At 41.1% G+C, this 15460-nt stretch overlaps 1 protein-coding gene across 1 annotated transcript in view; it reads left to right on the top strand.

The window, feature by feature from the left end:
- npc1 (Niemann-Pick disease, type C1) overlaps nt 1–15460 on the top strand; it is a 40975-nt gene that overhangs the window by 7433 nt on the left and 18082 nt on the right. The window contains exons 5-15 of the mRNA XM_067977681.1: nt 1899–2066; nt 3492–3741; nt 4036–4115; nt 4351–4721; nt 5611–5837; nt 7196–7296; nt 8757–8859; nt 9016–9205; nt 13480–13662; nt 13767–13881; nt 14803–14930. Coding sequence (XP_067833782.1) covers nt 1899–2066; nt 3492–3741; nt 4036–4115; nt 4351–4721; nt 5611–5837; nt 7196–7296; nt 8757–8859; nt 9016–9205; nt 13480–13662; nt 13767–13881; nt 14803–14930 — 1916 coding nt within the window. The remainder of the gene's footprint in view (nt 1–1898; nt 2067–3491; nt 3742–4035; nt 4116–4350; nt 4722–5610; nt 5838–7195; nt 7297–8756; nt 8860–9015; nt 9206–13479; nt 13663–13766; nt 13882–14802; nt 14931–15460) is intronic.

Here is a 15460-nt window from a genome sequence, read left to right as displayed (position 1 = left end):
ATGCATTTCTCTTTGGAAATAAAAATCAGATGAAAAAGTGGAAGGTACGTTTGTTTTGATTGGGGTGAACAAAGACACTTTTTCTTGACTGTCCTAGTATAGTGGTAAACTATAGCATTTGAAGTTCTCCAATGCTGCAGCCACTAGTGAGCTGATCATCTGATGGTAACTAGTACCTTGCCCATGTAGCCATTCCTACTCTACATGCCTGTTTCATGACTCAGATATTCCCCCATGGTCACTAACATATTTAAGCCCAACTCTTGCTTTGGGCCAGGGACTGCCCTGGGTTCTTCCTGATCTGCATCTCTCCATTGTGGACTCCCATGTGGCTTTCTTATTTGTTTTTGGGATTGGGGGGGGGCTGCTGGCAGTGATGGTGGACCTCATTTAACCACTTCCAGCCTTGAGGTGATGGCACTCCCACAACAGCAATGGGCATCTATCCAACTGTTTACTTGTTGAGTACTCATTATAATGTGAGCTAATTCTTTCATGCCTATGGAATGGAACCTTCTCAAGGGCAATTAGGAATGAGCAATAAATGCCAGTGATGCCCACATCCCATGAACAAATTTTAAACAAAGAAAATAGTTCATTTGACTGCAGGCTGACTTTTTTTGAATGAACTTTTGTTAGTTTCCAGGGTCAATGCACTGAGCAGGTTTGGGTGGGTGGCTTTGTCTGTACCCTGCCCCTAGGGGAGTGACATACCTTTATTCCTTAATAAATCTTAGTACAGGTTTATTGGTGTATATAAGCTGTAATAACTGCTTCATGCCCTGTAAAACATGACTTTTAAATTTTGCTTTTACCTGAGGATTTGCATTTTTTTTATTCGTTCACGGGATGTGGGCATCGCTGGCAAGGCCAGCATTTATTGCCCATCCCTAATTGCCCTCGAAGGTGGTGGTGAGCCGCCTTCTTGAACCGCTGCAGTCCATGTGGTGACGGTTCTCCCACAGTGCTGTTAGGAAGGGAGTTCCAGGATTTTGACCCAGCGACAATGAAGGAACGGCGATATATTTCCAAGTCGGGATGGTGTGTGACTTGGAGGGGAACGTGCAGGTGGTGTTGTTCCCATGCGCCTGCTGCCCTTGTCCTTCTAGGTGGTAGAGGTCGCGGGTTTGGGAGGTGCTGTCGAAGAAGCCTTGGCGAGTTGCTGCAGTGCATCCTGTGGATGGTGTACACTGCAGCCACAGTGCGCCGGTGGTGAAGGGAGTGAATGTTTAGGGTGGTGGATGGGGTGCTAATCAAGCGGGCTGCTTTATCTTGGATGGTGTCGAGCTTCTTGAGTGTTGTTGGAGCTGCACTCATCCAAGCAAGTGGAGAGTATTCCATCACACTCCTGACTTGTGCCTTGTAGATGGTGGAAAGGCTTTGGGGAGTCAGGAGGTGAGTCACTCACCGCAGAATACCCAGCCTCTGACCTGCTCTCGTAGCCACGGTATTTATATGGCTGGTCCAGTTAAGTTTCTGGTCAATGGTGACCCCCCCCCCCCCCCCCCCCCCCCCCCAGGATGTTGATGGTGGATTCGGTGATGGTAATGCCGTTGAATGTCAAGGGGAGGTGGTTAGACTCTCTCTTGTTGGAGATGGTCATTGCCTGGCACTTATCTGGCATTCTAGATTGGAGGTTGTCATTCCTTGCTGGATTTTCCATTCCTGAATTTTAATGGATGGAAAATCTTGGCATTGCCCATGAGCTACACATCCCAATTCTTGATGTGGGTTACAGTACTAGGAGTGCAAATTCATAAGTTGAGAAAACTGTTGCAAACATCAGTAACCTCGTATTGTGAAGATGGGATTTTTAACACTCCCAATTTTGAGACTGACCATGCCCTTTCGTATATTGTATGAGTGCACCTTGTTAATTGTGTGGGTCTTTCTTTCAGCCATGTACAATGCCTGTAAAGATGTTCAGTCTCCTTCAAGTAATGACAAGGCTCTGGGGCTGCTTTGTGGAAAAGATGCAAAAGATTGTAATGCAACCAACTGGATTCAGTACATGTGTTCCATACGTAATGCCCAGACTCCCTTCAACATTATTCCCATCTTTGGTGGTAAGCCTTTGGAAAAATTTGAGTTGTCTGCTTTACTTAGCAATGGAAAGTGCACATACTGTGTTTTTGGTCACTCCTGTTTTGAGGAGGTAAAGGTGTCACTTGCACAGTAACTGACTAATCAGTGATATTAAAAAAAAAAAATGCTGCATGTTTTACAATTTAAACACCGATTGAAATGCTTGCACTTTCTGGACAAGCACAACTTTCTTGTGCAACTGTTGCTTGCTGTGTTGGCAGACAGCTTCCTGAACAAACACTTTGTTGTATTATCCATAATTCATTTTGTAAAAAACTATTGGTGTTAAATGAATTTGGCTTAGTGTTTATCTCTGCTACATAAGTAGCATTAACTTGCCAAGTGCCCATGTTATAAACATGATCATGGTCCTCATTAAAAGGTAAGGAATCTTGCAACACCAGGTTATAGTCCAACTGTTTTATTTGAAAATCACAAGCTTTCGGAGGCTTTCTCCTTCGTCAGGTGAAGTGTGGGATTCCTTGAACGTTACTGCATTTATAGTCCGAACAATACCTGGTGATTACAGATAATTTTTCCACCTCATTAAAGGAATGGTTTTAGAAAGAACTAATCTTATTAGGACTGGTGTTTATATGGATACAGTACAGTAGGAACTCACTTCATAATACTTCCTTGAGTGACCATATTTGCTCAACCATTTAAACCCCTTAAGAACATTTGTGAATCAGATTGATTATAAAAGTTAATGTGCTGCCTCTTGGCTGTTTCTGATCACTTTTACCACTGGTTGAACAAGTTATCAAGGACTTTAATGGATGAAAATTTATTGTATCAGCAAAACAGGATACCAACCTGTTCAAAGTAGCCTTGACCTTGATGACTGGAGTAAGTCCAGATCTTCAGCTTTCATAAATTGCTAAATTTTGATGTCTTTTAAAACTTCTACTTGTGTGAAGTTGGGAGGGATGTGCTATTGTAGTGAAGAAACTAGCTAGAAGCAAAATTTAGAAAATTACTGGCAGTAGGAAAGCCCCCCCCCCCCCCTGTTTATATTGTGGCCCATATTAAATAGTAATTCCTAATGTGGCTTAAACATTTCATTAGACTTCATTGCCTTGAATTTTCAAGCAGGCTATACTTGAGCACTGCAAACAATTTTGCTTTAATCTATATCTCATGGGATATGACATGACAGTGCAAATTTCTGTGCAGGGGACAGAGGTAAATGTGAGTTAGGGCAGTGCACAAGATGCTAGTTGTTTGAGCCTAACCTCAATGGTGAGAGGGCCTTCCCTATTCCAGTTTCTCACTAGAAGCATATGCATTGTCAATGTAGGAACAAGAGTAGGTTAGTCAACCACTTAAGTCTGTTCCACAAGGAAGTGGAATTGTAATGAAGACATGTAATATAGTACTGACTAGTGACTTTCTCTTTTTGGTAGATCTTCCAATTGGAAGAATGATCCCTATGGATAACGAAACTAAAGGTTGCAATGAGACATTGGATGATGGTTCGCCACCATGTAGTTGCCAGGACTGCTTACTGGTTTGTGGCCCAAAGCCAGTACCCCCACCACTTCCTGCCCCATGGACTATTTTTGGTTTGGATGCTATGGCTGTTATCATGTGGCTCGTCTATCTAGTCTTCTTGGCTGCCTTTGGGGGAGCAGTCATTAATGTGTGGTATTGCAGGTAATAATCTTGAAGCCTGAACAATACATATTTCTAAAAATTCACTTGCGACTGTTAACTATTGGGAGACTTGCAATGCAGCAATTAAGTTTTTCTTATTGATAAACTACTACTATTTAAGTACTTGACAAAACAATTTTTGTGGTCATCTCTCATAGCATAGTTATATTTGTGTAAATGCAGGCTACAAACTTGTGAGAAGGAATTGTCACTAGAGGTTTTTCAAACAATGTCTACATGTGCATTTACTAGCTGAATTTCTGAATTTAAATTTTATTCACTGTTTTTCTACAGAAAAACACGTTTTGTTTCTGAATACACACCAATTATTGATACCAGTGTAAATCATTCAGTCAAAATCAGTCACGATCTAGGTAGGTTATTCACTTTGCTAGTGTTGGCACATGAATTGTAACCAATTCAATATGAATTGTGGAATCTATTGCTGAAGCTGCCATTGTTTGTATAGTTGATTCTTTAATGGGTGGTGGGACTCATTAACCAACCTGCTTCTATAGCTAGCCTTTAATTGGAAATATTAACTTTTTTATTTGGGGGAGGAGTTTGGTTTTTCTTACCCAGTATGATGACTTGCTGCTTTTTTTTTAGATAAGCTATCTTGTTGTGAACGGCTTGGTGCAAAATCTGAGGCCCTCTTGCGGCGTCTGTTCACCAAATGGGGGTCCTTCTGTGTGAGAAATCCTGTTCCCGTTATCATGCTGACACTTATTGCCGTAGCAGTCTGCTCCTCGGGCCTGGTATTCATGAAGATAACTACTGATCCGGTTGAAATCTGGTCTGCCCCGACCAGCCAAGCTCGCAAGGAGAAGTATTACTTTGACACTCACTTTGGACCTTTTTTCCGCACTGAGCAGCTGATTATTACAGCCCCAAATAGCTCATGGAGCACGTACTCACCTTATCCATCTGGGTCAGATGTGCCATTTGGCCCTCCATTGGACAAAGGCATCCTACACCAGGTTTGTTCTGATGGTTGGTTTGTTTTAGAACCATTTACTTTAGGAAGTTCTTTATATTAACACCATTTTTAACAAATTTCCAATTGGTCACAAGACACTTGGAAGAAATGGTAAATGCATAGTAGAAAATGGCAAGCTTAGATCTAGGAGGTGGTACGGGTTTGGCAATCGGTGTCTTGTCGGCAAGTGTTTAGGGGATTCAAGAACAGGCCTGGGAGTTTGCATACAGAAATCTTAAAGGTAGCAGTACAAATTGATATGGCTGTTAAAGTATGGGATCCATGGCTTTATAGAGGCATAGAGTACAAAATCAAAGCAGTTATGATAAACCTTTATAAATTACTTGTTATGCCTCAGCTGGGGTGTTGTGCCCAATTCTGGGCATCACACTTTAGGAAGGATGTCAAGGCCTTGAGGGTGCAGAAGAGATTTACTAGGGATGAGGGACTTCAGTTATGTTAAGAAGCTGGGATTGTTCTGAGCAGAGAAGGTTAAGGAGATTTAAGAGGTGTTCAAAATCATGAAGGGTTTTGATGGAGTAAATAAGGAGAAATTGTTTCCATTGGCAGTAGGCTCAGTAACCAGAGGACACAAATTTTAAGGTAATTGGCAAAAGAGCCAGAGGGATGAGCATTTTTAGTTATAATCTAGATTGCACTACCTGAGGGTGCTGGCAGCAGGTTCAATAGTAATTTTCCAAAGGGAATTGGATAAATACCTGGAAAAGGGAGAAAATTACAGGGCTATGGGGAAGAGCAGGGTATGGATTAATTGGATAGCTCAGCCAGTATGATGGGCCAAATGGCCTTATTCTGTAACTGAATTTTTTTGCTGCCATAATGTGAAGACAACATTGCTCCTAAATTAAGACTAAGTATTTTTGATTTAGGTGCTGGATTTGCAGAATGCAATTGAAGATTTGGAAGCCTATTACAAGAATGAAACTGTGAAGCTGCAGGATCTCTGCTTGGCACCTTTGGCTCCATATAACAATAACTGTACCATCATGAGCGTCTTAAACTACTTCCAAAATAGTCATGCTGTTCTTGATCATTCTGTTGGTGATGACTTCTTTGTGTATGCAGACTACCATAGTCACTTCTTGTACTGTACTAGGTAGGTGACCATTAATTAGGGTGTAATGTTCCAGGCCTAAACAGTCAAGGTTCTCTAGATCTCCTGCCATCACTTCAGGAGTTTCTACTGACTTTACCACTATTTCCCCAGTGGAAATTCAAGGCATCCAAATCTTGCAAAGTAATTTTTGTATTTGTAGATTCCTCACTGCATTGACTTGGGAGGGGCCTCACATCGTTGTTGATTGCTGACACTTGGGATGCAAAAGTATCAGTAATACAAGGTTTTTTTTGAATAATACAAATCTGTGCTGGTGACTTCATGGGAGGCCAAACTGCTGTAAGTTGCTAAAGCTAACTATGATCGAGTAAATAAACTGTTTCCACTGGCAGGAGGGTCAGTAACCAGATGACACCAATTTAAAATAATTGGTTCACAAGGAGAGTTGAGTTTTTGTATAGAGCACATTATGATCTGGAATGCACTAAGGGTGACAAACAGATTCAGTAGTAACTTTCAGAAAGGAATTTGATATACTTGAAGAAAATTGCAGTGTTATGGGGAGGGGGTCTAAATTGGATAGCTGTTTCAGAGTTGAGACAGCATAATGGGGACCAATTGTGGCTGCCTGCTGTACAAATTGCTGATCTATCAAGGACCACCAGATTTTCTTGGTGAATAAGATTGAGATGTGTATATCCTTTATTAAAGAGCACACTTGCAGTTTTTTTTAAAAGGATCCTAGCTAGGGTGGTCCTGAAAGCTACAGAGGATCCTTTAAATTTGTTCTTTGGGTTGTACTAGCTGGCATATAATGGGTTCTGGAGGCCTGTGGCATAATCAAAAGGAACAGGCTGAGTTTCACTCTTGGCAAGTACTGGACATGTTCTGACCAGTGCATTGTAAAATCTGGTCATAATCTGTAAACTCATATCCACTATTCAAGCCATGGCTTGATTTGCTTCACCATTCTGGTCTTAAGGTTTTACTATTAACCAGGTCCCTGTGCTGTGTCACCATTTCTCTTCTTCCTGCCCCCCCCCCCCTGCCTGCTCCCCATGTACAGTACTTTTTCAGTTACTGCCATTTATCCATTCATAACTAGTTCTCCACTTAACTGCATCCTCTCTGCTGTAACTGAAGGGAGGGAGTTAAAAGTGCAACACCTCTTTCTAAATGAGTGGATTTCTTGTGCTCAGTGAATGACATGGTGCTATTGGCTCATACTTGTAGCTAACCAAAATGCACAACTTTGCTTTTTTTAAAAAAAATAATGATTTTACCTTGTATGGTTTGATCAGATTCAGGTTTTTTAGTGGTAATATTGGTCAGAACAGTTCCAATTCAGCTCAAATGTCTGCTGCAACTCAGATTAACCAATGTTTACTTTTAAACAGGGCTCCAATGTCCCTTAATGATACAACTAAGCTTCATGATCCCTGCTTGGGCACATTTGGTGGACCCATTTTTCCATGGCTGGTTCTAGGAGGATACAACAGTAAGTAAATCTGGAATTGCAACATATTTGATGCCTCACTTAATTGCTATGCATTGGCTGGTCTTATGCTGGGACAGGTTCCCTTTTTTGATGTGCTGTTTCAGCTGCTGTTTTTCTCCCTTCAGGGCCTCTCCGAGAACCACACATTTTCTTCCTAATGTCATTTAGGTGTGAAATGCTTTTGAAGCAGTGATCCATTTCAATTTCACTCAGTTCAGATCTAATTTGGTGGTAAACTAAGCAGGGGGCAGGGTGGTGTTAAGAGTTTAAATTCTCCTAGTGTAATAAATTGAGGTGCTAGCTGTTCACCAGCAGTAAGCTGAAGAAAAGTTGAGGATGGAAGGCATTTTTCTCCCAGTGAAATTAGGAGAATGAAAGGGAACTTGGTCCATGCCTAGATTTCCTTCCCACCATTGGGATTGTTTACTCCAGTTTAATAACCTAAGTGCATTTCAAAAACTCAATTAAAAATATACTTTTTAGGTCATCCAAAGTGCTTCAAACAATTTAAAATTCAGTAGGCAACTGTGGCAGTCAATTTGCATGCTGTGCCCAAACAAGCATCAAATGAGATGAATTAAGCAGTTAATCTTTATTGGTTGAGGAAGGATTGTTGGCCAAAAATGTAATTCTAATTTTTCAAAGAATGCTACTGAAACAAGCAGGTAGGACCACACATTAACCTCAACATTTTCACTGACTATGCAGAACTCCCTCCCAGGCTGCATTGAAGTCAGCCTGGGTTATATACTCCAGTCCTGCAGCGGGGTGAACCCACAAATGCCTGACCCTGCCCCCCACCATCCCCCCCCCAAGGTGAGTGCCACTAACTGAGCCAAACTGATCTTTCAATAGTGGATGGATACTCACTGCAGTCACAATTTAGGAATTTATTGGCTTAAATAATTGAGGCATTTTTCCATATGGGAAAACTAATGAAGCCATCTTTTTCCTTAAGCTAAGTGACTGAGAAAGCAGGTGTAGAATAAATTGGATTCTATCTGCATTTCAGTTACATAGACTCTCTAGGTTTTCTGTTCCTGCCCATTTCAAAGGAATGAGCAAGATCACTGGCTAGTAAGTGGTCTGAGTCTAAGCAAGTCTATTGACTTATTTGCCAATGCAAGGGTTTTTGGGAAGGAAAGACCAAAGTTGGAAGAGTTAAGAGGAAACTTAAATTGCACTTTGTTTTCCTGCAATTTAGCAGGAAAAACATTCCCGTCTCCAACCCAACTTCTCCAGGAACAGAAGGACCTTCTGATATCAGTGTTTTAATTGGGCATGGAGGAAGAATTTTTTAATATGGGAGTGGGGGAGGAACAACAACCAGTGGGAAGTGAACAATTGCTTCAAAAATGTTAGAATCCCAGATAGTTGTGTGACTGCAAACAATTGGATATTGCAACTTTGCTGATTTTTGATTTTATAGCACAGTAGTAACACTTTTTCTGACCCCACAGATGATGATTATAACAATGCTACAGCACTGGTGATCACTTTTCCTGTAAATAATTATCACAATGACACTGAGAAACTGAACAAAGCTTTGGCTTGGGAGGCCACGTAAGTAATGATTTTTTGGGAAGAATACATATTGTGCTTTTGACTAACACATGTAAACCAGTAGTTGCTAACTTGGTCAGATTTTATTATAATAAAAACTTGTGGAACATTAGATTATATAAAAACCTGCAAAGATTGACTTTGTTTCTTCTCCAGGTTTATTGATTTTCTGAAAAATTATAATGATTCCAACTTGACCATTTCCTTCTCCTCTGAGCGAAGCATTGAAGATGAAATAAATCGTGAAAGTAGCAGTGACATCAAAACCATTCTTCTTAGTTATGCGATCATGTTTTTGTACATCTCCATTGCCTTGGGGCACATCAACAGCTGCATGAATTGCCTGGTGGGTGTAGCTGGAATGTACTATTTAAAAGGGTTTTGTTTTTGAGCAGTGGAATATAATGCTTCTATTGAGAGAAACCATCTGCTGTTGGAAAGAATCATAGAAAATTTACAGTACAGTAGGAGGCCATTCAGCCCACCATGTCTGCACCAGCTAAGAGCCATCCAGCCCAATCCCACTTTCCTGCATTTGGTCCATAGCCCTGCCGATCACTGCTCTTCAGGTTCACAACCAGTTACTTTTAAAATGTGTTGAGGGTTTCTGCCTCTACCACCCTCTCAGGCAGTAAGTTCCAGACCACCCTCAGGGTGAAAACATTTTTCCTCATTTCTACTCTTCCTTCTACCAATCACTTTATAAATCTCTGCCCCCTGGTTATTGACTCCCTCTGCTAAGGGAAGTAGGTCCTTCCTGTCCACTCTATCTAGGCCCCTCAATCTTGTACACTTCAATCAAATCATCTCTCAGCCTCCTTTTCCAAGAAAACAACCCCAGCCTAGCCAATCTGTCTTCATAACTAAAATTCTCCAGTCCTGGCAACATCCTCGTAAATCTCCTCCACACCCTCTCTAGTGCAATTACATCCTTCCTGTAATGTGACCAGAACTGTGTGCAGTACTCAAGCTGTGGCCTAACTAGTATTTTATACAGTTCCAGCATAACACCCCTGCTTTTACATTCTGTGCCTTAGCTAATAAAGGAAAGTATCCCATATGCCACCTTAATCTACCTCCCCTGCTACCTTCAGGAATCTGTGGCTATGCACTCCAAGGTCCCTCACTTCCTCTACACCTCAGTATCCTCCCCTTTATTGTGTATTCCCTTGCCTTGTTTGCTCCCCAAATGCATTACCTCACACTTCTCTGGATTGAATTCAATTTGCCACTTTTCTGCCCACCTGACCAGTCCATTGATATCTTCCTGCACTCTACAGCTTTCTTCCTCACTATCAACCACATGGCCTATCTTTGTAATCTGCAAATTTCTTATTCATGCCCCCTATGTTTAAGTCCAAATCCTTAATATATACCACAAAGCAAGGGACCTAGTACCGAGCCCTGAAACACCCCACTGGAAACAGCCTTCCAGTTGCAAAAACACCCATTGACCATTACCCTTCCTGCCACTGATCCAATTTGCTGCTTTTACTTTTTTGACCAGTCTGCCATGTGGGACCTTGTCAAAAGCCTTGCTAAAATCCACATACACTACATCAATTGCACTACCCTCATCAATCCTCCTTGTCACTTCCTCAAAATTCAATCAAGTTAGTCAGACACAATGACCTCCCCTCAACAAATCAATGTTGACTGTCCTTGATTACTCAAGTGACAATTTATCCTGTCCCTCAGAATTGATTCCAATAATTTGCCCACCACCAAGTTAGGCTGACTGGCCTGTAATTACAGTCTATCCTTTGCTCCCTTTTTAAACAGTACAACATTAGCAGTCCTCCAATCCTCTGGCACTACACCCATATATCCAGTGAAGTTTAGAGAATGATTGTTAAAGCTGCCACTATTTCCACCCTTGATTCTCTTAGAGCCTGGGATACATTTCATCCAGATCTGGTGATTTACCTACTTTCAAAGATGCTAATCCCCTTAATACTGCCTCTAAGTTTATCCCATCCAATATTTCACACTCCTCCTCCTTAACTACAATCTCTGCATCATCCCCCTCTTCTGTGAAGACAGATGCAAAGTGTTCATTAAGAACCATACCCACATCTTCCACCTCCACACATAGTTTACCTTTTTGGTCTCTAATAGGCCCTATCTTAGTTATCCTCTTGCTCTTAATGTATTTGTAAAACATCTTTGGGTTTTCTTTGATTTTTACCTGCTAATATTTTTTCATACTATCTTTGTGCTTTCCTAATTTTTTTAAGCTTCACCCCTGCACTTTGTATACTGTCCATAGTATTGAGTTCCCAGTGTCTGTCAGGCTTTCTTTTTCTGCCTTAGCCTGAATGCTTCTTGACAACATCCAGGGCTCTAGATTTGGCAGCCCCTCCCTTTTTTCTTTGTGGGAACATGTTTACCTTGAATCTCCCCTTTGAATGTCTCCCACTGATTTAACTTCAAGTAGCTGTTTCCAGTTTACTTCTGCTAAATCACTTCAGTTTAGTAAAATTGGCCTTCCCCAATTAAACTCTAACTCCTGCTCTGTCTTTGTCCTTTTCCATAACTATGCTAAAACTAACTGAATTATGATCACTACCACCAAAATGCTCTCACTGCTGCTTCTTCCACCTGCCCCTCATTTCCTAGAACTAAATCCAGAACTGCCCCCCACCTCTTGTTGGGCTTGCTATACACTAGCTTAAAAAAAATTCTCCCATGTGCAAGTTAAGAATTCTGTGCCCTCTAACATTCACACTGTTTGTATCCCAGTTAATATTAGGGTAGTAATAGTGATTTCAACTACCCTATTGGGAGGAAGAAAGATTAGCAAGATGCTGTTTTTTTTAAAAAAAACTGCTTTTCAGGGTGTTGCCAGATCCTTTAATATCCATCACCTCAACATTTCATCTGGAGAGTTCACTCCTACACTACAATATCTTGCCTATATTGTATTCAAACCCTAGTGAGGCCAAAACTCCATCTTCTGACTGAGAAGCAAGAGTATAACTGGACCAAGCTGACATACTTGATATTCCCATGTGTGGGCCCTTGAGCCAGCAGTTAACTTCAGTGCATTGTCTCCATTTCTCCCTTTCCCTAACACCATGCTGTATTGCCACACTGTTAAAGTGCAACATTCAGCCTTTGAGGGTTGTTGCAACATTGGTCTCTAAATTTCTTTCCTTGCATGAAGTTATGGTTTCTCTGCCAGTAGTCATCTTACCCAGTGACCATTCTGTGAACCAGGGGGAAGTATTGTGCACCTAATACAAGTCAGTGGATGGATGGATGTAGAGCCAAACATAAATCCACTTTTCTTTCCTACAAATCTAAGGATACTGATACTAATCAGTGCCCCAGACAGCCACCCCAATGGAGATCAGCTGACTTGATGCCACTTGTCTACTGTGTTGGTTAAAGGGAGACAAGTTAAATTATTGGATATCACTGGGTGCTAGATCAGTAGCTGGCAATAATGGAACTGGCAGGTTGAGTTTCCAGCAGCTGCACTCTGCTTTGCTCCTCCTGGTAAAACCAACAAGCAGATCTGAGGCAGGCAAGCTATGCTCCTCCAACACTAGCTGGTGTTCTCTAGTCAACCACTCCTGTCAAAAGGAAAATACTGGAAACATGCAAATCAGGCAGCATTTGTGGTGAGAAACAAGAGTAATGTCAGGTCAATGACTTTTTTTTTGTCAAACTGAAACATTAACCATTTTTCTCTCTAGCCACAGATGCTGAGTGTTAGCAGCATTTTCTGATCGAGATGTAGTCAAAGTTGAGGAGGGATGAGGCATCACACTCCAAGGATGTTAGTTGTGACTTTGGTTAGGCCTGTTTGTGCTGAGAAGGGCAGGAGCCAGACTGAGGTGATTGACGTAGGGACAAATAAGTGGGAGGTGATGGAAGGACTGAGACCACATGTTGCATTTACTAAAGCCATCCATCTTCAGTAACTAAATAGTCAGATATGTATTTTATGTTTTAGTTAAAACCCCACTCATTAAGCTTTGCCTGTTAATAGAATTGATTATTTTTTGCAGGAGATATTTAAGTATTAGACCATAATTACACCACATTTGGTTGACAGTTCTTGCCTGAAAGTATGATCAATAATTTGAGGACTAACTTGACCACAACTTGGAATTTTAGTTGCTTGTATCAGCAACTAATAACTAATGGAAATGCTTTCATTTTTTAAAACATAAATTTAACAAGTGCTGTAATTAACTTGTCTACTTGAACACAGCTAGATTTCATGGTTCTAAATTAATAAAACTGAAATGCTTGGTTCTGAATTTCCAGAAAGTGGTTGTGGAACAAAAGGATGGCAAACTGTCTTGCATTCAGAGTACAATTCTTCAAAATAACTACAGAAAATGTTTCACTCTGTTGCCACCACGTGTGACTAGAATTTTGGAATGAGTTTAAAAGCCACTGGTCCTCAAGACCAGATACTTTAGGATTGGGATTTTGGTCAGATTATACCAAGCACCTGGATGAGGGATTTGACTCCAGTGGGGAAAAACTGGCTCTTTACTTCTACTGCATTCTAATCTGTATTGATGTGAACAAAACTCTTGCTGAGTTTTGCATATTGCCTTGTCAAACAATTTAGCTGTCTTTTTATGTCTCAATCTTTTGTAGGTGTACTCAAAGATTTCTCTGGGAGTTGCTGGTATCCTGATTGTTCTGAGCTCAGTGGCCTGCTCACTGGGCCTTTTCAGCTATGCCGGTGTTCCCCTCACACTGATCGTGATTGAAGTTATCCCCTTTTTAGTGTTGGCAGTTGGCGTAGACAACATCTTTATCATCGTTCAGACATTTCGGGTATTGATGATATTGCTTTACATGTGCTTTGAATGTTTTCACTGTGCATACTGCCCAAGTTAAGCAAATGCAAGAATACACTTTTTTTTTTTCCCCCTATCCAGAGAGACAAACGTTTACCAAATGAGACACTCGACCAACAAGTTGGCAGGGTTCTGGGGGAGGTAGCACCAAGTATATTCCTGTCGTCCTTCTCTGAGACTGTGGCATTCTTTCTGGGTATGTGTGCATTGATTGGAAAATACATTCTCGTGAATTTGAGGGGGGGAATGCTACAGGTGGCTGTTACAAGAAATGACATTTCAAAATTGTAATTCAAAGTACAAATGGATTAGTTTTGAAATAAAAATCAAACAATAATAGCACTGGAAACAAGTTAGTATCTGTAGGGAACTAATGTTTCATTTATAGCTCTTGTTAGTCAGCAACTGAAAATGAAACAAGGTGTTCCTTCTCAAGCTAAGTGGACACTTTCTAGCAAAAATTGCTGTCAAATTGGATATATGCTAAGATTTCTCTTTTTTGTTCACCCACTTGCATAATACCTGTGAAGTTTTTTTGCTTGATGCCTCTTAAGACTTATTGAATCAAAACATCTTGTGGAAGGAGTAAATATTTTCAAACATCTGGAGCTTTGCATTATCCATTTACATGTCTGCATGCAGATTAAAGCAGTGTGTACCAATGGGTATAGCAGCTGCAAGTTTTGCTGAGGAATGAGCAGAGACCTTTAGAAGTAGACATGTACATGGTTTAAACTGTACATCCTTTGGTCACTAACTACAATTCTCTATTTGTGAGTCCAATACTAGGGGCCATAAATATAATCACTAAAATCCAATAAGGAATTCAGGAGAATCTTTACTGAGTGGTGTGAATGTGGAGTTCACGTAACCCACATGGAGTGGTTAAGGGAACCTATATAAGTACATGAGGGAGAAAGTGGAGCTAAAGTAGATTTTATTGAATGGCAGAGCAGGCTTGAGGGGCTGTATGGTTATCTCCTATATGTTCTATTAAGAGTATGCTGATCAGGTTAGATGAAGTAAGGTAGGAGGATGCTCACGTAGAGCATAAACACCAGCATAGGACTGTTTCTATGCTGTAAATTCTATAATGTATATTTAACTTTTTTTTTAGGTTCTTTATCGGCAATGCCAGCAGTCCGCACCTTCTCCCTTTTTGCAGGAATGGCTGTATTTATAGATTTCATGCTCCAGATAACCTGCTTTGTAAGTCTCTTTGGGCTGGACATCCAGCGGCAAGAGGTAAGTTGAGTCTGCTGTGGATTTGGCATATTGGCATGGAGCTCCATTTGACTCCTGGCTGGCCTCTCTCCTTCCACGCTCCATAAACATGAGCTCATCCAAAACTCTACTGTCCATATCCTAACTCTCGCAGTCCTGTTCACCCATCGCCCCATGCTTGCTAACCTACATTGGCCCCTGGTCTGGCAATGTGTTAAAAATTCTCATTCTTGTGTTCAAATTCCTCCATGGCCTCACCCCTCCCTATCTCCAACCTCTTCCGGCCCTACAATCCGCCAAGATCTCCAATTCTGGCCTCTCATGCATCCCCAATTTCCTTCACACCACTGTTGGTGGCTGTGCCTTCAGCTGTTTAGGCCCTAAGCCCATCTACACCTTGCTCCTTAACCTACCTTTTGGTCACCTGGCATATCTCCTTGTGGCTTGGTGTCAAATTTTGTCTCCACTCCTGTGAAGATCCTTGATGTTTTACTATGTAATGGTGTATAGAGATGAAAGTTGTCCTACAAGTTCATGTATTTTCATTGCTT

This window comes from Heptranchias perlo, chromosome 3, assembly GCF_035084215.1.
Source record: "Heptranchias perlo isolate sHepPer1 chromosome 3, sHepPer1.hap1, whole genome shotgun sequence".
Taxonomy (NCBI): Eukaryota; Metazoa; Chordata; class Chondrichthyes; order Hexanchiformes; family Hexanchidae; genus Heptranchias; species Heptranchias perlo.
This window is presented reverse-complemented; position numbering and strand designations above follow the sequence as displayed.